At 42.3% G+C, this 27,500-nt stretch overlaps 1 protein-coding gene across 4 annotated transcripts in view; it reads left to right on the forward strand.

The window, feature by feature from the left end:
* LOC113535242 (zinc finger protein GLIS1) overlaps window positions 1–27,500 on the forward strand; it is a 111,462-nt gene that overhangs the window by 29,495 nt on the left and 54,467 nt on the right. For all 4 annotated transcript variants that reach the window (XM_034306347.2, XM_034306345.2, XM_053235984.1 and 1 more), the window contains exons 3-4: window positions 23,437–23,587; window positions 24,473–25,391. In XM_034306347.2, coding sequence (XP_034162238.2) covers window positions 23,437–23,587; window positions 24,473–25,391 — 1,070 coding nt within the window. The remainder of the gene's footprint in view (window positions 1–23,436; window positions 23,588–24,472; window positions 25,392–27,500) is intronic.

Genomic DNA, 27,500 nt, shown 5'->3' on the forward strand with positions numbered 1-27,500 from the left:
GAAGAGAAGAGATTAGGGAAGAGAAGAGAAGAGAAGAAGAGAGAAAAGAAAACGTGAAAGAGGAGAGAAGAATTGAGAGAAAGGAAAGAGGAGAGAAATAGAAGAAGAGAAAAGAAGAAAAAAGAGGATAAGAGAAGAGAAAAAGCAAATGAGGAGAGACGAAAAGAGAAACAGGAAGAGGAGAGAAGTAGAGGAAGAAAAGAGAAAAGAAGGGATGAGAGAAGATGGGAACCGAAACACGATGGGAGAATCCCTGACAGTGACGTTAGCTTCAATTTATTTTTAACAAGAAAGCAGCTAGAGGAACATCATGCTAATAATTTAGCTTTCTTGGTAGAATGTGGTCCTATTAGCTCACAGAATAAATATTGAGGCAGTAAAAGCTAAAACTTATGATGCATTGCTAGCGTTTTTTTTTTCAGTTTTTTTTGTTTGTTTTTTTTTTTTTTTTTTGGTATTTTTTGATCCGAAAATGAGTAGCGTATTTAGTATTAATCAGTCAGGGACGTCACTTTAATTTCACTCAGTTTATGTTTAAATAGCGACCATGAAAAGTGTGCGTTCAGGCCACTAGCTAATGAAGTGTATAAGCTAGCTACATTATCTTTAGCTAGCTACATTATCTTTAGCTAGCTACATCATCTTTAGCTAGTTACATTATCTTTAGCTAGCTACATTATCTTTAGCTAGCTACATCATCTTTAGCTAGTTACATTTCTTTAGCTAGCTATATTATCTTTAGCTAGCTACATTATCTTTAGCTAGTTACATTAGCTAGCTACATTATCTTTAGCTAGTTACATTATCTTTAGGTAGTTACATTATCTTTAGCTAGCTATGTTATCTTTAGCTAGTTACATCATCTTTAGCTAGCTATATTATCTTTAGCTAGCTACATTATCTTTAGCTAGTTACATTTCTTTAGGTAGTTACATTATCTTTAGCTAGCTATGTTATCTTTAGCTAGTTACATCATCTTTAGCTAGCTATATTATCTTTAACTAGCTATATTATCTTTAGCTAGCTACACTTCTCTTGGATGGAGATGTGCAGGTTTGGAGAAGAGCGGGTTGTGTTTCAGTTCTGTACAGCTGGAAGTAAACTATGCTTTTTTCAAAAACAACGTACTGGAACATGAGAGTGGTTATTTTCACTCGCCTAGCGTCATGTGTAAACATTTTTTCTCATCTAACTAGCGTCTGGTGCTAGCGATGAACTCCACGTGCTGAGTTTTATGTTTGAGATGTTTTATCGTGTGTACTACCGGAGGAGGTTGTATTTCCTCCTCTTGATATTTTCAGTTTGCTTTGATTTGATCGTTAATTGTGAAATGCGTCCAGATCGCTGACGTCTGTTCGTTAGCGTGACAGCGTACGCTAGGATTACGTCACACGCTAACACCTGGTATGGGGTATGTTGGTATCGGGGCATTTTGAATGCAGTATCAGTATGGATGCATCGCGAGCTAAAACATTAGCGAAGGTGCTGTTTTGGACCCAGGTGCTCTAATGATGGTTTAATAACGTAAAGTCTCTGAGCTGCACGTCTTCTCGGGTTTGCTGCAGCGTGCGCTCGTGACCGGAAGGTGTTCTGTGTGACAGGCTTCTCGTGTTTTTGCGGTCGGATTTTGGCCACTGTCATTTCACTGGAATTTCCTGCCATCTGCATCCAATCGTGCGTTCGCAGATTCCTGCTGCCTTGTAAATATCCGAGAGATTTTTATTTTGAGGAGAGTCGAAATAGCATCGAGATCAGGAACGTCGTAAAGTGTTAACCTTATATACTGTACACTCTTAAAAATGCAGAAGTTCTACCTTCTTTGGTTTTGTGAACCGTTAATTCTTTGGTAAGAATCGTTAATTCTCCAATAACCCCTTAAAAAACCCTTTTTCTTCTAAGAGTGTGTGTATTAAGTGGGTAAGTGTGCAGGACTAACTCCAAATTACTGCTCTTTATTTTGTTCTTAGTACTAGAACCTGTCAAAAGTTTAACATTTAGCTGCTAGGGAAAAAAAAAAGTCCCTTAAAGGTTTTTTAAGGGTTTAATGGATAATTAAGGGTTTGTAGCATCATGGAAGCTTTTACTTGGAACCATATACTGATAGAGAATCACTCTTTAAGGGTTCTAAATACGCTCATTTTAATACGTTATCGTTTCTATAGTAACAGCTCATTGACAGGGACGTGTACAGCGGATGCTTCACGTAAACAGATTGAAAAAGTTGTTGACATGAAGTTTTCTGAAGTTTTATGGAAGGAGTCTCCAGTGTCAGAGCTTTGTAACAGTCAGAGGTAAAGCTGTATCTTTAAGTTTTCTGACATCTTCAGGACAGAGGAGTTTACGCTTCTTTGCGTTTTCTCGGTAACATGACAAGCTGGTGAGGAAATGACTGTTTATAACATAACTGAGAACAATTTATAAATCTTTTAGTAAAGTTGTGTGTAAACGTTTGCGTAAAAACCAAAGTGAACGAAAAATTTTAATCAGATTTACCAAAACTTTGGAAACACTGTTTTTCCACATACTTGTGTGTATATATTGATGAACATTAAACACCCGTAAATTACCAAGCTTTTGCGTGATTTGCATGTAGCTCCGCCCACAAAACTCCATAAAAGGTCGAGTGCACAGACAGCTGTGAGCATGAAATGAACAATCAGGGTAAAGTCTGGAAAACAGAAGTGGAAATTATTTTGACTCTCTTCTCTACCAGTAAAAATATTTAATAATATATAATATTAATAATAATACTAATAAATAAGAGCTAGATCTTCAGTCAGCTGAGGCATTTGTGTGTTTACAGTTTACGGCTCTGCGCAGACAGACCGGCCCGTCCTCTGTTTATACACCGCCATTTCTTTTATCATAACTGATTAGTTTTATTTGTCTTAATTTATGGGTGTGTGTTGGCTCACTTTCTTTATTGTTTTCATATTCTTTAATTAAAGCCACTAAAATAAAGTGACTGGTTTTGACTAAATGTTCTGGATGGAGCTCTGAGTCCCTGAGTGAACTAGCATGAGGATGTGTTTCTGGAAACGTAATAAACATAAACAGTTTAAACTCCACTGAATATTCCAGATAGAAAAGTGAATAATCCATGCTAATGATAGGATCTGTAGTCGATCGAGTCGAGGTTTACATTAGTTAGTTACACACACTCTGGAGCACGAGGGGGATACAAACGTTTTTCTGAAATTACAGGATTTTCATGAATACTAAATTATTGTGTAAAAGCTCGTACGAAGAATTTACGCATAAATTGATAAATGAGACCCAGTGTATAAACTTTCATACCTAGCTAACAGCGTTAGGAGAGCTGTATGTCTCTACTGCAGTAGTACAGGGTTTTTTTTTGGCAAAGGTTGATATTTTTCCTGCATTTATGATGAAGCATATCAGTATTGTTGTGTTAAACGTTAATGTGAATGAGTCGTCACTGACTGGACACGCTACGTGGTGTTTTTACTCTCGGCCTCATAACGAGCTGAACAGCAGATCTGCAACTTAATAAAAAGAGTTTGAGAAATTGAACCTGACACATGAGGAGCACTTCACGTTGGAGCAGTTTTTACTTTTTTAAATGGTTTTCCACTTTTGGTAAAAAACATAAAAATGGGTCATTTTGAGTCGAACAGAACAGAAAAGAACAGAAAGTCTGAATTCACACACACACACACACACACACACACCGCAGTAGCCACATGTCGCGCACAGACGGTTTTTTAAGGCCTGTCTCCATCGTCTGCTTATTTGACATGGCACGCTGCTTGCTTACCATCAGCTGTCATCCGATAGGAATGCTGGAAATGAAAATATTACCCTCGAATATCCGTCTTTGAGGAATTTCGCTTTTAGTGCCTTGGATGCCGGACAGGCCCGTCTTTTCCCAGCGCTGGATTAAGCGTGTGAGAGAGCGGTGTGATTCAGTCGCAGGCCTGAGGAGCGAGCCCGAATGTGACACCGTGTTTTAGAAATAGTGGTGATTTCACTCGGACGGGAAGAGAGGAGTGTTTAGACGCGGTTTGGGCAGCAACTGAGCGAAACTGAGGCCTTTTGTTCCACAGGTCTCGATTTCTGCTCCGACTCGGCACAGCTTTATCCGTCACAGCAGATTTATACAGCAGCTACTCTGTGGACTGACAGCACAATGTAACACACACACACACACACACACAATAGTCTACACCCGCAGATAGTGGCTTATGAAATACACATCGTTCAAAAGTGTTGTCTAAGCGAAACAGAGTTACTGTTACCAGCCTGGAGTTGATTATTTTCCTATAACAGCACATTCCAAAGTTATTCCACAACAATTCTTACTGAAGAAACACACATCATAATTTTTATGTTAAGATAACTTAGCTCCTGTTGTTACTTACATTATAGCAGCTATATTCAGTCGTTCCCTCACCAGCCGCTCTTTTAATTCTCCCTAGACGTTCATAAGCCAAAAAAACAAAAGCAGCTTGTAAAGTTACCGAGAAACGGCAAAGAAGCGTAAACTCCTCTGTCCTGAAGACGTCAGAAATCTTAAAGTTACAGCTTTACTTCTGCCTGTTACAAAGCGCTGACACTGGAGACTCCTTCCATAAATGTTAAATAAACATCTCCTTACTTTAAGAAAACTCAATATCAGCGATTTTTTAATCCATTTATGCGGAGCATCTGCTGCATGAGTTCCTGTGAATGAGCTGTTACTATAGAAACGATAATGTACTGTATTAGAAAGACTATTAATATAAACCTGTTATAGAAAATTAATCAAAACCTTCAGATTCGAGAATTCAACCTCACTGTGGTATCATACTCAGTAATAATTATTACCAAAACAACAAATGCGTTGTTTTGTAGTTTTCTGCACTTTTTCTGTGTGCATCCGCTCTTCTGAGTTTGTCTCTGTATCTTGCATGCACTTTATGTTTCTATATTTTTTACTCTAGCACAATATCGACTCGAATAATTGCTCAGGCCAGTCCTACGGCCCGTGTGGTGCATCTAACCTCTCATTAAATGTGTATAGAGACATTAAGAAGAAAAATTAAAGCTTGGAAGAAGGAAGAAGCAGAGATCGTTGGGAACTTGTTTGCTTTGCGCTCGCTGCTGTGTCCTCACTGTAATAACTCCTGTTCGGTGTGTAGTCCTGATTAGTTTGTTAATTTTATACTCTGTTGCGTTAGTGTCTCATTGCGACGTCTTATCATGCATTTTTGTTTTCCTATTTCGACTTCCTGTTACATGTTTAGTGTTTGCTAGTTTTGGTGTGTATCTGAGTTAGCAGTGATGATCATGGCATGGCAAAAATGCTATTTTTTTAGATACTTAATATCGCACAAACGTACACGACAGCTGATTTAGTCTTGGTAGTAACGCAACCGGTGAGAGTAATGGAATGGTGAGATGCTCTCCCGGCTCTCCTCTCACCGAATCAGCGTTTTAGGATCGCTCTTTCCAGCACATGACAGTTTCATGTCCAGTTGCAGGTGCAGGTGTTCATTCAGCACTGGGGATTTTGCCGTACAGGTGAAATCACTACTTACGTATAAACTCAACAGCAACCAACAAGGAGCAATCAGGGAGAAAATGCTGACACTGTAAATCAAGGCAGGACACTGCGTCTGCAGAACGGGGCGTGGCTCGGCTCGGCTCGGGAGCCACTTTGGAGCGCGAGAAGATGCGTATTGTACTCAGAACTTGGAAAAACACAACCTCCGACATGGAAAAGTGCAATGTAATGGTCATTCTACTCAGAATTCCCAGTCGGACACTGCAACATCTACCTGACATCACAACAGTATGATGAAACACACACACACACACACTCACATGCACACAAATAGAGATGACAGTAAACAGAATTCCCTTTGCATCATTTTCTACTTGATAAAACTTGATTTTACTTGATATGTAGCTTTTGTGTTGTGAAAACGTACATTAACAGCTTTGTGTGTTTAGATTTGTAGCTTAATTCTGTTGATTTCAGCCCAAATTTACTAACGTGCTAAAGATCAGTGTGACATAAATCTTATGTGCAAAGATGAACAAGACAGTTGAGCTGTTTTACACATCATTTCTCATTGCGCAGAAATAATTAGCATACTTAATATGTTTATCAAATCCAGACACTAGCCGAGACAAAGACCCGGAACGCTTTTAGACACAAAGTCAGGAAGATCGAATTAACACTTCGAGACGTTTGAGTTTAATGAGTTGCAGCGTAAGAAAGTGATATTCAGAGTCTACGTGTTTATGATAAAGAGCTTCTCTGTGGAAATGTTAATAATGTAACTGATGATAAACTATTCTTTGTCGTCTTTTCTAAATTTTTTGTGTGTTAGTTTGCAGTGGATAAATATATTTGAGACATTAATCCCAAACCAAAAATCCAGTCCATGCCCCATCCAACCTTCCTGGAAAAAACGGAGCTTCCGGATCTGCCCACTTCAGGATAATGAGTGCAGACAGGATGTCTCGTCGAGTGAAGTGCGCTCACCACCAGGTGGTGGCAATGCCCACGTCAAGCCTGTAATTACTGCAGCCGAGGCAGAGCTGCGGAGAGACGTGTGTGTGGGTGGGTGGGTGTGTGTGTGTGTGTGTGTGTGTGTGTGGTGCATTGGTTTTTAAATCCAGTGTGGGCTTTGTTTTATAAAGCGACCAACATGCAGTAGATTTGTGTGTAACCGTGTGATCGAGGTTGCTCTTCACCTCCACTAACATAATAATTATTTTATGAAGCGCTACGGAACAGAGGGATGAATAAAATCTACACCGTTTTTCAGTCTAATCCCAGATGTAGTCGTTTAGCTCTGAGATATCTGGCATCCAGCGATTGCTACTTTAATTTAATCCACTTTGCTGCTGCTTGAGTAGATCACAGCTAGTTGATTAGTTTTCTCTAACAGCAGCTCTGTGAATCACAGGTTTACGTTAATGCGCTCCTTCTGATACGTTATCGTTTCTATAGTAACACCTCATTCACACACAATCAACAGATTAAAAAATCATTCATATGATGACGCTTTCTCTAAGGAGACGTTTATTTAACATTTATGGAAGGAGTCTCCAGTGTCAGAGGTAAAGCTGTAACTTTTTTTTTTCCCAACAATTTTTCCAAAATCTTCAGGACACAGGAGTTGAGGCTTTTTTTTTGCTTTTTTTTTTTTTAACATGACAAGATTTAGAAGATTTACGGAAATATATAAATTCAGGATATAAATTTTGAATTTCTAAAATTATCCCTAATGAGCGAGTCAGAGGTGACGGTGGTGAGGAAAAACTCCCTGAGACGACATGAGGAAGAAACCTTGAGAGGAACCAGACTAAGAAGGGAACCATCCTCATCTGGGTGACACCCGATAGTGCGATTATAAATCATTCCCTTCTATAACTGTGTACTACAGGGACAAATAGTGCAGTTGTGTAACCAGGAAATTCATTATAGTTTTAACATGAAGTCTGTGTTGTTGAAGTTATCAGCTGCTCACTGATGGAGACTCGAGTGCAGAGCAGTTCATGGGAATTGCAGCCCTAAAGCCATCTTCGTGGTTTCTAAGTGGAACCATCCTCAGTTCTCTCACTGATCTTCAGGCTGTGTGTGTGAGGTCGTCCTCAGCAGCGAGTGGTTTTCAGGTGATGAGAACTCCAACCGGAAGCAGGACATCAGGATGGATCAGGCAGGTCCGGAGAGCAGAAGGGGTCAGGATCACTGGCATCTCAGGAAGAAATAAAATAACTTTAAAAACATGAAAATAAATAAAAAAAATTTGTAATAGTTTAAAAATTTGTGTAGTGTAAGAGATAAAATAATCAACTCCGCTTCATCACACCACCACATCAGTGATTGTGTAGTTCATGTAGCAAACACTCAGACACGGCACTCCGTCCTCCTTTAACGGAGTTTCTCTGATCACTCGTTCACGTCCCTTCTGTCTCTCTGCGCTGTTATTTTTCATTTCCTCTGCCCTCGGGTTCTCCGTCACCCGTCCTTCACCAGACAGACGCGTCCCCAACTCACACACAGGAGCTACGAGATTTAAAGCTCACGTCTCTAAGACCAGCACCTGCACTGAGAGAGAGAGAGAGACAGTGTGAGTGTGTGTGTGTGTGTGTGTGTGTGTTAGAGAGAGAGTGTATGTATGTGTGTGTGTGTGTGTGTGTGTAAGGGAGAGAGTGTGTGAGCGTATGTGTGTAAGAGAGAGAGTGCATATGTGTGTATAAGAGTGTGTGTGTGTGTGTGTGTGTGTGTGTAAGAGAGAGAGAGGGTGTGTGTGTGTGTGTGAGAGAGAGAGTGTGTGTGTGTGTGTGTGTGAGAGAGAGAGAGAGTGTGTATGTGTGTATGTAAGAGAGTGTGTGTGTGTAAGTGAGAGAGTGTGTATGTGTATATGTAAGAGTGTGTGTGTGTGTAATAGAGAGAGTGTGTATGTGCGTATGTAATAGAGTGTGTGTGTGTGTAAGAGTGTGTGTGTGTAAGAGAGAGAGTGTGTATGTGCGTATGTAAGAGAGAGTGTGTGTGTGTATATGTAAGAGAGTGTGTGTGTGTAAGTGAGAGAGTGTGTATGTGTATATGTAAGAGTGTGTGTGTGTGTAATAGAGAGAGTGTGTATGTGCGTATGTAAGAGAGTGTGTGTGTGTGTGTGTGTGTGATAATTAACTGTTTTAGCGCTGGTGCTGTGATTTACGGTGCTGAAGTGCAGTGAGTTAAAGCGTCACTGCAGATTTCCACGCGCATCCGTCATGCGGTTTCTGGCACAGATCTCTGAACACCTCGACCTCTCCACACACACACACACACACATTCACACATACACACATTCACACATACACACACACACACACATTCACACACACACACACACACACACACACACACCCCTCAGTACAGTTGTGCAGCGCTGCACCACACATCTGCTTTGAATCGAGGCTCATCTCAGAGGAAGACTTGAACACATTAAGCTCTGGCAGCAACACACACTACACACACTACACACACTTCACACACTACACACTACACACTACACACACTACACACTACACACACTACACACTACACACACTTCACACACTACACACTACACACACTTCACACACTACACACTACACACTACACACACTTCACACACTACACACACTGCACACTACACACACTGCACACTACACACACTACACACACTTCACACACTACACACACTACACACACTGCGCAATACACACACTACACACTTCACACACTACACACTACACACACTTCACACACTACACACACTGCACACTACACACTACACACACTACACACACTACACACACTGCGCAATACACACACTGCACACTACACACACTTCACACACTACACACACTACACACTACACACACTTCACACACTACACACACTACACACTACACACACTACACACACTACACACTTCACACACTACACACTTCAGACACTACACGCACTACACACTACACACTTCAGACACTACACACACTACACACTACACACACTTCACACACTACACACTTCAGACACTACACACACTACACACACTTCACACACTACACACTACACACTACACACACTTCACACACTACACACTTCAGACACTACACACACTACACACCCTACACACACTACACTACACACACTGCGCACACTACACACACTTCACACACTGCACACACCACACACTACACTCTACACACACTTCACACACTACACTGTGCATATTTCACTCACTGCGCACACTTCACACACTACACACACTGCGCACACTACACACACTTCACACAATGCGCACACTACACACACTTCACACACTACACACACTGTGCACACTTCACACACTACACACACTGTGCACACTTCACACACTTCACACAATGCGCACACTACACACGCTGCACACACCACACACTACACACACTTCTCACATTGCACACACTACACACACTTCACACACTACACACACTGCGCACACTTCACACATTGCGCGCACTACACACACTGCGCACACTTCACACACTACACACACTGTGTGTATATGAGTGTATTAGCGTGTGTGGACAGTGTGTTTGAGTGTGCATTTGAGTGTGTGTGTGTGTGTGTGTGTGAGTGAGTGTGTATATGTGAGTGAGTTGGTTGGTTGTTTTTTTGTTTGGTTGTTTTTGTTTGTTTGGTCAGTTGTTTGTTTGGTTTTATTTTGTTTGCTTGTTTGTTTGTTTGGTTGGTTAGTTGCTCAACGATTTACTTATTTATTTAACAGACAGGTTGCTGGGTAAAAGTAACAAAACCATAAATAACACAAATCACCAGGCAGCAACACAAAGGATTCATTTTTGTATCCTTTCAAATTTATGTGCCACTCTCCCGAATTCTGATTCGGCAGGAAACAAACTGCAGCCTCTCTCACTTTATTCAAAAACAGCGACGCTGTAAGGAGGCGCGGAGTTTCGTCCCAGCGGCAGCGCGGCGCGACTGAAAGGGTTAAAGTCTCAAATCCACACAGACGGTTTTAGACCATTAAATTGTTTCTATCTTTAGATCTCGGTCGAGAACACACTGTGTATTTTGCGGTTGTTTGTCTTCCTATCGACGTTGTCGTTGTTCAGACACTCAGCTAATTGAATTCGTCTGGTGTATGTGTGTGTGTGTGTGTGTTATTAAATATCATTTTTCCATTCATTTGTGTATATATGGTTTAAATTTGCTTGGAATCTCTTTAGTGTGTGTGTGTATGTGTGTGTGTTTTAATATGTGTGGAGAGTGTGTTTGAGCGTGTGATGCTGTGTTGGTGTTGTGTGTATTAGCATGTGTTTGAGTGTATGTGTTTGTGTGTGTGTGTGTGTGAGAGAGAGAGAGTGTGTGCATTTGAATGTGTGTGTGTGTATGTGTGAGAGAGAGAGAGAGAGAGAGAGAGAGAGTGTGTGTGTGTGTATTAGCATGTGTTTGAGTGTATGTATGAGTGCGGGTTTGTGTGTGTGTGAGAGTGTATGTATGAGAGTATGTGTTTGTGTGTGTGTGTTTGTGTGTATTAAAGTGTTTGAGTGTGTGTGTGAGAGAGAGAGAGTGTGTGCATTTGAATGTGTGTGTGTGTGTGTGTGAGAGAGAGAGTGTGTGCATTTGAATGTTTGTGTGTGTTTGTGTGTGTGTGTGTTTGTGTGTGTTTGTGTTTGTGTGTGTGTGTGTTTGTGTGCATTAAAGTGTTTGAGTGTGTGTGTGTGTGAGAGAGAGAGTGTGTGTATTTGAATGTTTGTGTGTGTGTGTGTGTGTGTGTGTGTGTGTGTTTCACTGCAGGGCTGTGTCAGTGGAGCCATCTCTGGTTGTATTTACTGTTGATGTGAGTGTGTGATGGTGTGTGACTCATATGGAGAATTACGTTTGTGCTTTTGAACATTAAAAAGTTCTTTGATTGCATCATTCAATAAAAATAATCATTAGACACACACACACACACACGCTTGGAGAGTGACATCACAAAATACACTTAACAAGTCAAGTCACGTGGAGTTTATTGTCATTTCAACCATATACAGCCAGTTAGTACAGAGTGAAACGAAACGACGTTTCTCCAGGACCAAGGTGCTACATAAGACAAACACACAACAACACAGAACTACAAGGGACATAAATTTATACATAAAGTGCACAAGTGCAAGACAGCAGAAGACAGTACAGTGACTCCTGGGACAGACAGTGGGCGCAGTGAGTCCCAGTGCAGCGATGACCAGCACACAGATCTGTTAGAAAGTGAGTCCAGTGAGAATAGTGCGAAGAGTACAAGAGTACAATACAAGTAGCTGAAATAGTGTAAAGATAAGAGGAGCAGCCTATGTACAGTATAATAAATATTGTAGCAGCATAATGTAATGTTCTTAATGTAATAAACACCTTATAACCCTACTTTAGCATGAAGCTAATTAGAGCATAGCTGAAAGAAAGAAAGATGTGATGGTAAGTGAGAAAGAAAAATTCCCAACAGTTCCTCTAACTCTGACTGAGTATGAGCAGTTCCTCTAACTCTGAGCGAGGACGAACCGTTCCTCTGACTCTGAGCGAGGACGAACAGTTCCTCTGACTCTGAGCGAGGACGAACAGTTCCTCTGATTCTGACTGAGTATGAACAGTTCCTCTGACTCTGAGCAAGGACGAACCATTCCTCTGATTCTGAGTGAGTATGAACAGTTCCTCTAACTCTGAGTGAGTATGAACAGTTCCTCTGACTCTGAGTGAGTATGAACAGTTCCTCTGACTCTGAGTGAGTACGAACAGTTCCTCTGACTCTGAGTGAGTATGAACCGTTCCTCTGACTCTGACTGAGTATGAACAGTTCCTCTGACTCTGAGTGAGTACGAACAGTTCCTCTGACTCTGAGTGAGTACGAACAGTTCCTCTGACTCTGAGTGAGTATGAACAGTTCCTCTGACTCTGAGTGAGTATGAACAGTTCCTCTGATTCTGAGTGAGTATGAACAGTTCCTCTAACTCTGAGTGAGTATGAACAGTTCCTCTGACTCTGACTGAGTACGAACAGTTCCTCTAACTCTGAGTGAGTATGAACAGTTCCTCTGACTCTGAGTGAGTATGAACTGTTCCTATGACTCTGAGTGAGTATGAACAGTTCCTCTGACTCTGAGTGAGTATGAACAGTTCCTCTGACTCTGAGTGAGTATGAACAGTTCCTCTGACTCTGAGCAAGAAAGAACACTTCCTCTGACTCTGAGTGAGTATGAACAGTTCCTCTGACTCTGAGTGAGGACGAATGGTTCCTCTGACTCTGAGTGAGTATGAACAGTTCCTCTGACTCTGAGTGAGTATGAACTGTTCCTCTGACTCTGAGTGAGTACGAACAGTTCCTCTGACTCTGACTGAGTACGAACAGTTCCTCTGACTCTGAGTGAGTACGAACAGTTCCTCTGACTCTGAGTGAGGACGAACAGTTCCTCTGACTCTGAGTGAGTATGAACAGTTCCTCTGACTCTGAGTGAGTATGAACGGTTCCTCTGACTCTGAGTGAGTATGAACAGTTCCTCTGCCTCTGACTGAGTACGAACAGTTCCTCTGACTCTGAGTGAGTATGAACAGTTCCTCTGACTCTGACTGAGTACGAACGGTTCCTCTGACTCTGAGTGAGTATGAACAGTTCCTCTGACTCTGACTGAGTACGAACAGTTCCTCTGACTCTGACTGAGTACGAACGGTTCCTCTGACTCTGAGTGAGGACGAACGGTTCCTCTGACTCTGAGTGAGTATGAACAGTTCCTCTGACTCTGAGTAAGTACGAACAGTTCCTCTGACTCTGAGTGAGTACGAACAGTTCCTCTGACTCTGAGTGAGTACGAACAGTTCCTCTGACTCTGAGTGAGTATGAACAGTTCCTCTGACTCTGACTGAGTATGAACAGTTCCTCTGACTCTGAGTGAGTATGAACAGTTCCTCTGACTCTGACTGAGTACGAACAGTTCCTCTGACTCTGACTGAGTACGAACAGTTCCTCTGACTCTGAGTGAGGACGAACGGTTCCTCTGACTCTGAGTGAGTATGAACAGTTCCTCTGACTCTGACTGAGTACGAACAGTTCCTCTGACTCTGAGTGAGTACGAACAGTTCCTCTGACTCTGACTGAGTACGAACAGTTCCTCTGACTCTGAGTGAGTATGAACAGTTCCTCTGACTCTGACTGAGTACGAACAGTTCCTCTGACTCTGAGTGAGTACGAACAGTTCCTCTGACTCTGAGTGAGTATGAACAGTTCCTCTGACTCTGACTGAGTATGAACAGTTCCTCTGACTCTGAGTGAGTATGAACAGTTCCTCTGACTCTGAGCAAGAAAGAACACTTCCTCTGACTCTGAGTGAGTATGAACAGTTCCTCTGACTCTGAGCAAGAAAGAACACTTCCTCTGACTCTGAGTGAGTATGAACAGTTCCTCTGACTCTGAGCGAGTATGAACACTTCCTTTGACTGAGTGAGTACGAACACTTCCTCTGACTCTGAGTGAGTACGAACACTTCCTCTGACTCTGAGTGAGGACGAACACTTCCTCTGACTTTAAGCGAGGACGAATGGTTCCTCTGACTCTGAGCGAGTACGAACAATGTCACTGACTCTGAGCGAGGACGAGCTGTTCCTCTGACTCTAAGCGTCCGGCACTGAAGGGAATACACCATTTTATTTCCCACAAGCTGCTACTTGAGCCAGGATTTAAACAATAGCTCGTGTTTTGAGGTTGCAGATTTGGTATTGGGCAACTTTAGAAACTCTGAAACAGATCTGGGTGAAACGTTCCTGCGGGTTCTGGCCGCGTGTAGATTTGGCGCTCACGGTTCCACGCCAGTGCTAACGTTTACGTGTCGTTCTTGGCGAATGGAGCGCTTATTGTGCTAAATATTTATAGGGGTATTTTTTCACACACAGATCGGTGATGTCTCGGTGGTGAAATTAGAGCTGACAGCTGAGTTTGAACTTTAACAGCTTGTGTACGGTTTGAGGCTCTGTGACGGTGAAGCAGTTTGAGTTTTCTACTCGATGATGACGGATGTTGAGTTAAACAGATTAGTGAGTGAATTACACTCCTGGCCGTGATGTTGCGAACATGTGATCATGGAGTGGTCCGTTTCAGGTCTCTCTGTTCACCTCACTGTGATTAGTCCCACACACTCACACACTCACCTTCACTAAGATGGAGAATTGGACAGGTAAAGGTGAAAGACCAGCAGTGGCTCATGACCGTAGATTTTGGTGTTGCAGGACGACATTAATGACGACATATAATGGAGTCGATCACACTTGACTCATGCTACAGGCTGTTATCTAGTGAATTTTTACAGTTACCTTGTAATAAACAGTTGATTCATCCAGCGTACAGTCATCCAGCGTACAGTCACCCAGCGTACAGTCATCCAGCGTGCAACAGTCGTCCAGCGTACAGTCATCCAGCATACAGTCGTCCAGCATACAGTCACCCAGCATACAGTCGTCCAGCGTACAGTCGTCCAGCATACACTCGTCCAGCGTGCAGTCGTCCAGCGTACAGTCATCCAGCATACAGTCATCCAGCATACAGTCGTCCAGCGTACAGTCATCCAGCATACAGTCGTCCAGCGTACAGTCGTCCAGCATACACTCGTCCAGCGTGCAGTCGTCCAGCGTACAGTCATCCAGCATACAGTCATCCAGCATACAGTCGTCCAGCGTACAGTCATCCAGCGTACAGCGTACAGTCGTCCAGCATACAGTCATCCAGCATGCAGTCATCCAGCATACAGTCGTCCAGCGTACAGTCACCCAGCGTACAGTCGTCCAGCGTACAGTCCTCCAGCGTACAGTCCTCCAGCGTACAGTCGTCCAGCGTACAGTCACCCAGCGTACAGTCATCCAGCGTACAGTCCTCCAGCGTACAGTCACCCAGCGTACAGTCGTCCAGCGTACAGTCCTCCAGCGTACAGTCCTCCAGCGTACAGTTGTCCAGCGTACAGTCACCCAGCGTACAGTCATCCAGCGTACAGTCCTCCAGCGTACAGTCGTCCAGCGTACAGTCATCCAGCGTACAGTCCTCCAGCGTACAGTCACCCAGCGTACAGTCACCCAGCGTACAGTCGTCCAGCGTACAGTCATCCAGCGTACAGTCATCCAGCATACAGTCACCCAGCGTACAGTCCTCCAGCATGCAGTCGTCCAGCATACAGTCATCCAGCGTACAGTCACCCAGCGTACAGTCGTCCAGCGTACAGTCCTCCAGCATGCAGTCGTCCAGCGTACAGTCATCCAGCGTACAGTCACCCAGCGTACAGTCGTCCAGCGTACAGTCCTCCAGCGTACAGTCACCCAGCGTACAGTCGTCCAGCGTACAGCGTACAGTCGTCCAGCGTACAGTCACCCAGCATGCAGTCATCCAGCATACAGTCATCCAGCGTACAGTCACCCAGCGTACAGTCACCCAGCGTACAGTCATCCAGCGTACAGTCGTCCAGCGTACAGTCGTCCAGCGTACAGTCATCCAGCATACAGTCACCTAGCGTACAGTCGTCCAGCGTACAGTCACCCAGCGTACAGTCGTCCAGCATACAGTCACCCAGCGTACAGTCATCCAGCATACAGTCACCCAGCGTACAGTCGTCCAGCGTACAGCGTACAGTCCTCCAGCATGCAGTCGTCCAGCATACAGTCATCCAGCGTACAGTCATCCAGCGTACAGTCATCCAGCGTACAGTCTAGTGGCTCGAATTGAGCGGTTTTAGATGTATATTTGTTCAACCTTGACCTCAAACTGGCCCAGATTTTTCTCAGCCTTTGCTTGCGGAAACAAGGTCACTGTGGTGCACATGCATTTCTGGTATATGGATGTTGTCCACTCCGTAATCCCCCTTTCCCCCTCTCCTAATCTTTACAATATATCTCACAATAGAAATGCTTCTGTACATCATACACCCTCTGTCTGCACGTTTTCCTGATTATTTTATATAAAACAAGATCTTAGCAGCTGATGAGTAACAAGCCCAATCTGGCAACCCTGTCATTAACTGTCCTGTCGTCTGCTCCTCCCCTGAGCATGGGGCAGCGTGAGTCGCGCCCCAGTGGGCCTCTGTTTCATTAGCGCTTGTTGCAGTTCCTCTTTTTGACCACTAGGTGCAATAATAACTCTGTGGAGCTAAATGAGGCAGTGAGCACGCTGAGCAGCAAATCATTAGAAAGGCGAGCAAATCAATGGAACGTATTATATCTGTCAACTAGCCACATTTTTTAAATCATTGGTGACTCAGAAGAGGTGATTAATATTTCACTGGAAGTGTAAATGTAAATATATGGAGCTGTGAATGAGGACTTTCTGCATCACTGACACTATGGACGAGCCGCTGCTGTTAAAGACATTAGAAAGAAAGGAAGAAAGAAAGAAAGAAAGAAATGAGGGCTAGAAAAAAAGACATGAATGAAAGAAAGAAGGACAGTCATGAACAAAAGAACTGTGAAAAGAAAGAAAGAAAGAAAGAAGAGAGGGCTAGAAAGAATGACATGAATGAAAGAACTGTGGAAAGAAAGAAAGAAAGAAAGAAAGAAAGAAAGAAAGAAAGAAAGAAAGAAAGAAGAGAGGGCTAGAAAGAATGACATGAATGAAAGAACTGTGGAAAGAAAGAAGAGAAAGAAAGTAAGAAAGAAAGAAAGACATGAACAAAAGAAATATGGAAAAAGAAAGAAAGAAAGGAATGAAAGACAAGAAGAAAGAAAGAAAGGAATGAAAGAAAGAACTGAGGGAAAGAACAAAATAAAAGAGAGAAAGACTTATGAAAAACTGGTGGAAGGAAGGAACTTTTAAGGGTTCCTCTATGGGGATAACTGATAAGTCTTGGGGTTGTAGATTTGATGATATCTGATTAAATCCTGACAGAAACATTTGATCAGATTCAGTCATTCGGATAACGACACGCCCGGATCTGGATCTGGATCTGGATCAATAACAGCTCCATTATAACCATTAGATCCTGATGGGAAAATGTTTATTGGAAGTCATTAGGCCATTAGGAAGTGTAGCAATTTTTCTAAATGTGTTTTTTTAATTCAGCAGGGGGATGGAGATTTGTACACCACACGCGCACACACACACACACACACACACACACACACGCACACACACACACACACACACATTACCGCTGGAGGAATTTCTCCCAGCATGTGTGACATTACAGTTTTGCTCAATTGCTTAAGCGCATTCGTCAAATGCCAGTCCTTGTTTTCACAACGCTGTGTGAATTTCTCCACATCTGTGCTTCATCTGCTCACGGCACCGTTCGCATTTCTCATCACACACACACACACACACACATACACACACACAGAATTCCATCGTCGAAGCCCGTTTCTGCTAGTGTATAAGTACGGTTGTCCCCGCTTGGCCCGGTGATGCGGTGAGTAAACGCCGGAGCTCATCGCTCTCCGCTCTTCAGCTGAACGTTGTTACTTTTTCACATACGTTTTTTTTTATTGTGTAACTCCTTGCATGCAGCAACACTCGAACAATCTGAGTAGTACATCAGTTTTATCCATGTGGATGTAATCACCACACAACTTCGCCATCTCTGAGCCACACACACACACACACACACACACGCATCACTTCTGAGAATGTGATTATAAGCGTATGTTGCAGTTTGGCTTGCAGTTTGCTTCGTGTGGGCGTGGCCTGTTCTGCTTTTCTACACTTATTTACAATAGCTAACAAGCTCGCTTCATACATCTTTCTGTGTAAACACCAGTTCATTTCATGACCAAAACACATCTCGAAAATAAAAACTTTTAACAAAGAGCATTTTGTCAAACGGAGCACAGTGGCCAAAAAACACACTAACAGCTGCTGGCATTGTGTACTGATGATGTAGTAAATATGTATATTTTTTTATTTAGTATGTTTTGTATTGTAATTGTTGATTTTCCCTCCACTGATTGATTAATAAACACGTCTTATATGGAGAAAATTCCGTGCCAGATCAACAAATGTGAAATACAATACAAAGGCAAAAGGTTTTCATTTTCAGTAGTTACACAAGACCAACACGCCACACTGAAAAGCAAAACCTTCAAAAAAAGCAATATTTAAAAAAATGTTAAGTAGTAGCCGAAACGTATAGACTGTTCACAGGTTAATGTGAGAACCGTCATTCAGAAATGAAAGAAACACAGACGTAAAGACACGAGACCTGAAAAAATCTTAGAGGAATAAAACATACGCATTTGTTTCTCTGTTATTATTTTAACATATGTTGTTGTTGTTTTTTTACTGTTTTGTTATGAGTGATAATGAAAGAATCTTCTGAAGACAATCTCACTGTGTTGGTTTCATAATTTCCAAAGCAAGGGTGTGCAAACTTTTGCACTCAAGTGTAGCTTTTTGTTTCTGGATTTTTTTTTTTTGTAGGCATAAGCGTTGACAGCTCTGGAGAACATGACCTTTCGTAGTGAGCGGTTCTATCAATCTTGAAGAGAAATGAGGCGAGGAACCGGGGTACTTTCAGGGTACTCTGTCATACTGACGCTGCTATTTTGGAAGTGTTGGTTTAAGCAATAATAAAGGGGCACTTCATTTCAGCGACGTGAATTGATGGATTTATGCTATTTTGAAATATGGGGCACTTGTTTTGCATTTATAGCATTTAGCAGGTGGCCTTATCCAGATCGACTTACAGAAGTTCGTTATAGTCTCTATTTAAGAAGAAGAAGAAGAAGAAGCAGCCTTTATCCGTCATATATACGTTATAGGAAGGTGAAATTCTTTTCTTCACATATCCTAGCTTGTTAGGACGCTGGGGTCAGAGCGCAGGGTCAGCCATGATACTGGAGCAGGTAGGGTTAAAGGTATAACAGTGGCAGCGTGAATCCCTGACCTTCTGATCAGTAACCCAGAGCCTTTAACCACTGAGCCACCACTGCCCATTTAACACCTTAGCTCATGCTAATACAAACAGATCAGCTTCTGAGAATCCTATCAAGCTAAAATGATGTTAGAGGACATTAACTTCAATATTTCTGTAGGGAAAGTTTCTGGTATTCAGAGCCGGGTTACGCAGCAGCTGAAGTGGATTTTCTGAGCTCCACATTCAGATTATTAAAATCACCTGTGTGTAGTTCACACCTCTGAGTTCGGCAGATTTTGATTGAGTAGAAGCATCTGAGGCGAGGTTTTTCAACTGCGTCTAGACCACAAACAGCATCTTTAATCATAAACACTCAGTCTGGGATAGAAAATACGGACTGAAGAAGCAGGTCACGTTTCTTTTCTTAGCTGTTAAATGTACTGTGATGTAACATAAAAGCAAGAGACGATTGAAAAAAAGAAAAAAGAATAATACAATGATACAGGAATGAGAAGATTTTCAGAATTATGTTATAATGTGGCATTACAGTACTATACTGAAAACATTGCTCTAAAATGTATTGTCTTTTGGATCGTTCTTGGTGATGAGTTATCGTCTGATACATCCTTGATATTTGGATATGATCAAGATACTTCTTTGGTACTTAAGTTAGAAATAAATTCCCCTCTGCTTTACAGAAAGGAAAGTTAGCAGAGCTCTGCATTTCACTTCCTAAAATTAAGCAAAATTGTTGGTCATGTTTATCTGCAATCAACCATTTAAAACTCAAAACGTCAGAAAAGCTTATCATCGTACGCAGTTTTATACAGATTGGATATAAACGTATTATTGGTAAGCATAGCAAGCTAGCATTAGCTCTGCTATGGACTGCACTGTCTATCTCAGTGAGCTTGCTAGCTGTGACTACAAAGAGTCCTGATTTTAAACGAATGGCAAAAGCAGTGTGACTTGAATTTTTTTCAGTGTGTTATAGTTGTTGTTTTTTCAGTGCGTTGTAAATTTGGTTTGGTTTTTATGAACTGAATGCAGAGCTATGCATGTTTTTAAAGGGTTAGCTAAAGTTAGCGGCAGGGAGTTAGCGGCTCGTTCGTATTGACTGAAAGTAAATATGTTTTTTTTTCAACAAATGAAAGATCTTTCTTAAAGTTTTGAATAAAACGCAGAGCTAAATAATATTTGTATTGTCTGGGGCATCTGGAGGAATTTGGGAGGAGCGTGTTGAAGACATCTGGTTAGCTTTTAAAAAATAGGGTATTTTGGAGGTTTTTAAAATTAGTTTATGAAGCTTTGCTGTCTCTGCTCCGTCCCCTCGTCTCCTCTGTTAGCTCTCTGATTTACGCTGCTGTTGGATTTCATTGTTCCACTGATCCAGAAATGTGTCCTAACTTTATAATGTTCTATAATCTGATTTATTTTTATAGCGGCTCTAAATGAGCCTGCTCTCTAGCTCTCTCTGTTTTTGTGTGTGTGTGTGTGTGTGTCTGTGTATGTGTGTGTGAGTGTGTGTGTACAGTTGTATGGAAAAGTTTGTGCACCCTTGGCCAAATGTTTGCCGTGAAAAGAAGTAAACACAAACTCTGCAGCAAACTATTTTAAAATAATAAATTTTTTGCAAATGTTAATGCATGGCGTGTGCAAAAGTTTAGACACCCCACTGGTCAGTACTTAGTAACACCCCTTTTGGGAGATATCACAGCTTGCCAACGCTTTCTGTATCCAGCTACGAGTCTTTCTCTTCTTGTTTAATGAATGTTCGCCCACTCTTCCTTGCAGAACGTTTAGATTAAGAACAGCATGGTTAAGATATTCTCACAGATTTTCGATGATTTTAAATTCACAGGACTGTGAGGGCCATTCCAGTCACTTCAGCATGAGTTCCTTGAAGTAATTCATGGTTGATTTTGAGGTGTTTTGGATCATTGTCTTGTTTTAGAAGCCAGTCTATTTCAGCTTTAATTCCTTGACTTATTTCCAGAATTTACTGATGTATCTGTTCTTCCATCTACCTGTGCAGTGTTTCCTGTGCCACTGGCAGCCACGTGACACCAAAGCGTCATAGATCCACCCTCATGATTAATATCAAATGCTACTCCTTTGTCCTTCAAGCATTTCTTTGTTGATTGTAGCCAAAGAGTTCCATATTTACTTTATCAGTCCACAGCACATGTTTTTCAAATTGCCTCTGGCTTATCTGGATATTGTTCTGGATACTTCAGACATTAACATTTGTGATGAGGTTGCAGGTAATGTTTCTTTCTGATGACTCTTCCATGCAGATCATGTTTGTGCAACACCACTCCCGTGTCAGATAAACCTTCCTGCAGGCCTTTAGTGCTGTTATGGGGTTTTGCTTTGCCTTTCTGCCCAGCATACAGCCAGTTCTACTTGAGAGGTTTCTTGATCTTTCAGATCTTGCCCTGATTTCCACAGTTCCACTTAACTGACATTTCTTAATGGCATTTCGGGCAGTGGAAATTGTGAGCTGTAAGCACTTTCATATCTTTTTATAGCCTTCTTCTGCTTTGTAGACATCAGATAGCTTCATTTTCAGATCCTTAGGCAGCTGCTTAGAGAAGCTTATGGTTTTTAAGTGTTATAACAAAGTTTAAAAAGTCAGAGAATTATTATGCTATGCAATTCTTATTTCTAATGACCATCATTCATCACCTGCCTAATGAGTCCTAATGAGTTAGTTAAGTTCTGACACTTGTTCCAAACTTGTGCAAATGCATTAATTACTATTTTAGTTTTTTTCTCCAATTTTTTTGAGTTTATTAAAGTAACTGTGCATTAGCATTTGCAGAAAAGTGTTATTTTTTAAAGTTTTGCTGCAGAGGTTGTGTTTACTTCTTTTCACTTACAAATCAACAACATATATGTGATTTGGCCCAAACTTTTGCATACAATTCTAAGTGTGTGTGTATACAGTACGTGTGTGTTTGTGTAGGAATGTACATGTTTGTGTGTGTGTGTGTGTGTGTGTGTGTGAGTGTGCGTGTGTATGAGTGTCTGTATACAATGCACTGAATAATTATTGGCACCCTTCATAAAATAGAGCCAAAATGGTAATTATAATATAAACATCCAACAGTTCAGATTTTGCAAACAACAGGAGAAAACTATTTGTCATTGTTCTAACAAAAACAAATCATTCTCATTAGAGCTACTTTTTTTTTAAACAATAGCATATATGCCAAAATTACTGACACCCCTAAGGAATACTTTAAATATATTCAAATAAATTGTAATTCATGGAAAACTATTTTTCATTTTGTGTGCATATGAGTATGTGTGTATGAGTGTGTGTATGAGTGTGCGTATGAGTGTGTTTGAGTGTGTGTGTGTGTGTGTGTGTTGGAAGGCATTTTGGCGTCTCTCTGCTCTCACTTCATTTCCTGACTCAGCACTCACACACCACATTTGTCTTTGGATTTTATCTGAGTTTGAGTTTCTCAACAATGACATTTTCGTTTCTCTGCTGATGAAAAGTCTGCTGAGTAATCAATCAATCAATCAATCAATCAATCAATCAACCATTCAATCAAACAATGAATCAATGAATCAATCAATCAACCATTCAATCAATCAATCAATCAATCAATCAATCAACCATTCAATCAAACAATGAATCAATGAATCAATGAATCAATCAATCAACCATTCAATCAATCAATCAATCAATCAACCAATCAATCAACCAATCGATCAAACAACCATCCAACTAATCAATAAAAAAAAATCAATCATTCATCCAGTCAACCAACCACCCAATCAATCAAGCAGTCAGTCAGTCAGTCAATCAATCAACCATCCAATCAACCAATTAATCAATCAATCGACCGATCTATCTAGCAGTCAGTCAGTCAATCACTCAACCTTAAAATGTGTAAAAGAATCTTAAACCAGGCTGAATAGTCTTATATTTGATTTATAATAATCTCACATCTGCCTGTGTTCCGGGGATTTTCACTTGCTTTGGTATCATATTTTGCAGTTCTGCTTTTAACTGAATAAGATTTTGACACATTTACTTCAGTACTTTACTTTTTTCATCTGTAACTCTGATGTCTTGCAGCAAACGTTGGTCATGTCTCATTCCGCCCTGACAAGGACGGAGGGAGCGAGTTATCAGCAGAGGAGTGCGCTTTACTGCGCTGTGGACTGAACCTTCCGGGTCTTTCTGGATCTCAGTACAACCAGAGAACACACTGTGAACCGGACTCCAGGTAAAATCACACATCACCTTCAAATAAAACTAAAAGTAGAATGATGAATCAGGTGAATCAGGTGAATCAATTCGTGCTGATATTAGTTAGAATGATGAATCAGGTGATTCATTTGAATCAATATGTGTTGATATTAGTTGCAATGATGGTGAAGTTATTAGCTGTACACGAACACTGATACTGGAAGTGGAATAAAAAAGCATTTTTTATTTTGGAGATGAGTTCAAGTAGAAGAAGAAAAGTGAGGGAAAGAGAGAGAGAGAGAGAGAGAGATAGAGGAGGGGGTTTCTCACGTCACTCAGGAGCTTTGCACAAAATCCATAATGAGCCAAATGACAGGAATGATTATGTGGAAGATCAGAGCGACGCACCAGGAAACATGAGCTCGCTCCATTCAGCTGGCCAAAGATTCCCGCTAGAATGGCTGCCATTGTCACCATTTATCCTGCCTCTTATCCTCTGACTCTTCTCCGACTAACATGAACCATCATCAAAAGCATGTCAAACACACACACACACACACACACACACACAGTGTGCTGTCCTGTCTTAGTCTTAAATACCCTTTCATAACCACGACCAGGGCCAAATTTCCCGTATTATTTATTCATGAAGAGCCTCAGAGGCACTCCGCAGACCGATAATTATGATTTCCCTCCAATTCCTGAGAGAAATCTGCTCTCAGAAGTGCGGCGAATCAGAAAGGCCATGAAAACGCCCGTGATCGAATGTTTGAGCGGTTAGCATGGAGCGTTGGGACGGACGATGAACAAGTGAGCTTTGAGCTTTTTTATCCGTCAACATCGAGGCCTCGGCTCGATTGTCCTGTCAGCTCTCGCTGCTCATATTCCTATGAGTGTGTGTTTTTGTGTGTGTGTGTTGCAGGTCTTCATCCTTTCAGCAAGATCTAGGCTACGCCGTCAAGCAGGAGGAATCGCTCGCTTTCAAGCCGTCATCGGATTCGTCTGAGTTCTCGCCGGAGGCGGACGCCGTGGTGTCCTCGGCCCTATCAGCGCCATCCGCGCCGTACGCGTTTAATAATGAACATGGCTCCTCCCCCTCATCTGGCGTGTCTCGTCACTCGGCGCTACCGCTGAACTCCGGCGCTTTGAAGCGACACTGCCTGTCCGCCAGGATCAACACCACCGCCCGGATGTCATCGTGCGCCAACGGCGTTGTCGAGCGCCTGAACCCGTCTCCTCCCGCCTGCCTCCTGTCCTCGTCTTCATCCTCCTCCACGTCGTCGGTGTCGTCGTCGCTTTGCGAGGATCCCGCGTCCATGCAGACGCCGGCGCCTGAGAACCTGAACCTGCTCCTGCTGCCGCAGCGGACGTTTCTGAAACAGGAGCCTCTGGATGACTTTTCGCACTCGGAGGACGATCTGTTTCAGCAGCAGTACCACCACCCACACCAGCAGCAGCAGCAGCAGCAGCAGCTCTCCTGCCCGCCTCGGACCTCCATGCCCCCTCCGTACCACCTGCACCAGTACAGCTCCGGGAACGGCGCCCAGCTCCACCTCCACAACCAGCAGGAGCCGTTAGACGCAGCGCGAGGACGAGGGGAAGACGGCGGCGTCGTTTTCGTTGACAAGCAGACGTGCCGGTGGATCGACTGCAGCGCAGCGTACGAGCAGCAGGAGGAGCTGGTGAGACACATCGAGAAAGTACACATCGACCAGAGGAAGGGCGAGGACTTCACCTGCTTCTGGGCCGGCTGCATCCGCCGCTACAAACCCTTCAACGCCCGCTACAAACTGCTCATCCACATGAGAGTGCACTCCGGAGAGAAACCCAACAAGTGCATGGTGAGTGGATTACACCAAACACACAACACACACACCTCAGATACACAATCTTACACCAAACACACAACACACAAACACGTCAGATACACAATCTTACACCAAACACACAACACACACACATCAGATACACATGAGAGTGCACTCCGGAGAAAAACCCAACAAGTGCATGGTGAGTGGCTTACACCAAACACACAACACACACACCTCAGATACACAATCTTACACCAAACACACAACACACACACACGTCAGATACACAATCTTACACCAAACACACAACACACACACATCAGATACACATGAGAGTGCACTCCGGAGAAAAACCCAACAAGTGCATGGTGAGTGGCTTACACCAAACACACAACACACACACCTCAGATACACAATCTTACACCAAACACACAACACACACACATACACACACACACACATGTCAGATACACATGAGAGTGCACTCTGGAGAGAAACCCAACAAGTGTATGGTGAGTGGCTTACACCAAACACACAGCACACACATACCTCAGATACACAATCTTACATCGAACACATAACACACACTCACACACACACGTCAGATACACAATCTTACACCAAACACACAACACACACACGCACACCTCAGATGCACAATCTTACATCGAACACATAACACACACATACCCCTCAGATACAGTCTTACACCAAACACACACACACACACCTCAAATACACAGTGTTACACCAAACACACAATTGTCAAATTTTGTACTGAAATCAGTTAAATTAAGATCACTGTGCTGTGAGCGTCAGTATAAAACTCTTCTATAGACACCAGAGGGCTGATTATTTATTACTGGAGCGTCTTCATGTAGATCTTACACAATCACGTGATATTTAAGGAATAAAACACAACAGCGTGGTGTGATGAAGTGGAGTTTCTGCAGTTGATTATTTTCCTAAAACAGCACGTCCCCAAGTGTTTTATTCCTCTTACACCACAGCAATTTACCAACAATTACAATTTTTAATTTATTAAGCATGACACATTATATTTTTTATCCATTCATAGTTACATTTATTGTTGTGAAACAAGTTAGATCCTGTTCTCACTTACGTTACAGCAGCTATAAACACTCGTTCCCTCACCAGCCTCTTTCTCAGCTTGTCGTGTTACAGAGAAACCACAAAGAAGCGTAAACTCCTCTGTCCTGAAGACGTCGCAAAACTTCAAGTTCCAGCTTTACCTCTGACTGATACAAAGCGCTGACACTGGAGACTCCTTCCATCAATGTTACATAAACTTCTCCTTACAGATCAACAGTTTTGCACATTTTTATTCTGTTAATGTGAATGAGCTGTTACTATGGAAACAATAATGTATTAGATCGAGAGCATTAATATAAACCTGTGATTTGCAGCTGTGCTACTGTCAGAGCTGCTGTTATAGAAAATTCATCAACACCTTCTGACCAATCAGAGTCCAGGATTCAGCAGCGCTTGGATTTTAATATCCAACGTTCAAGCTGATAATCGATCACTAAATTAATACATGCTACTACATGAGGCTAATTAGAGCAGCGGGCAACAGAAAGAGACAGAAAAAAGCTGAATATTTTAAATCACACATTATCTCACTGTGAAGTGAAGCATTTTAGTGCGACGTCTGAAAGTATTTACGTTCTCTTTCCGAAAATACGCAATCAGCAGAGCGTGTGATTGCATCTGAAGGTAGCTAGCAGGCGTTTAACTCGCCGTGGTGTAGAAACAGGGCTGAAGTCATCCAGGTAAAACTCTCACCTTTCACCAGTCAACACACTAATCAACGTCAGACTGTCGAAATCCCTTAAAAAATCCCTCCATGCCACCAGCGGATAGTCCAAACACACAATTAGCGCACGATTTGTGTAGGACGAAGACATGTTTATTTTCCTACTCTCGTTTTGTGGGTTGTTTTTGCGATCATGGGAGTGATGGAGAGCTCGGAAAAAAAAAAAAAAACCCAGCACATCTGTTTAACATAACCAAACAATGCTCGCACTCGGCCGTATTTAAATAAGAGTTTTAAACGTCCCACACGTATCGAGCGCAGCGGCCTCGTGTCCAAAGCAAACACTCGGGAAACTGCAGTAG

The sequence above is a fragment of the Pangasianodon hypophthalmus genome, chromosome 8 (genome assembly GCF_027358585.1).
Source record: "Pangasianodon hypophthalmus isolate fPanHyp1 chromosome 8, fPanHyp1.pri, whole genome shotgun sequence".
Classification (NCBI taxonomy): Eukaryota; Metazoa; Chordata; class Actinopteri; order Siluriformes; family Pangasiidae; genus Pangasianodon; species Pangasianodon hypophthalmus.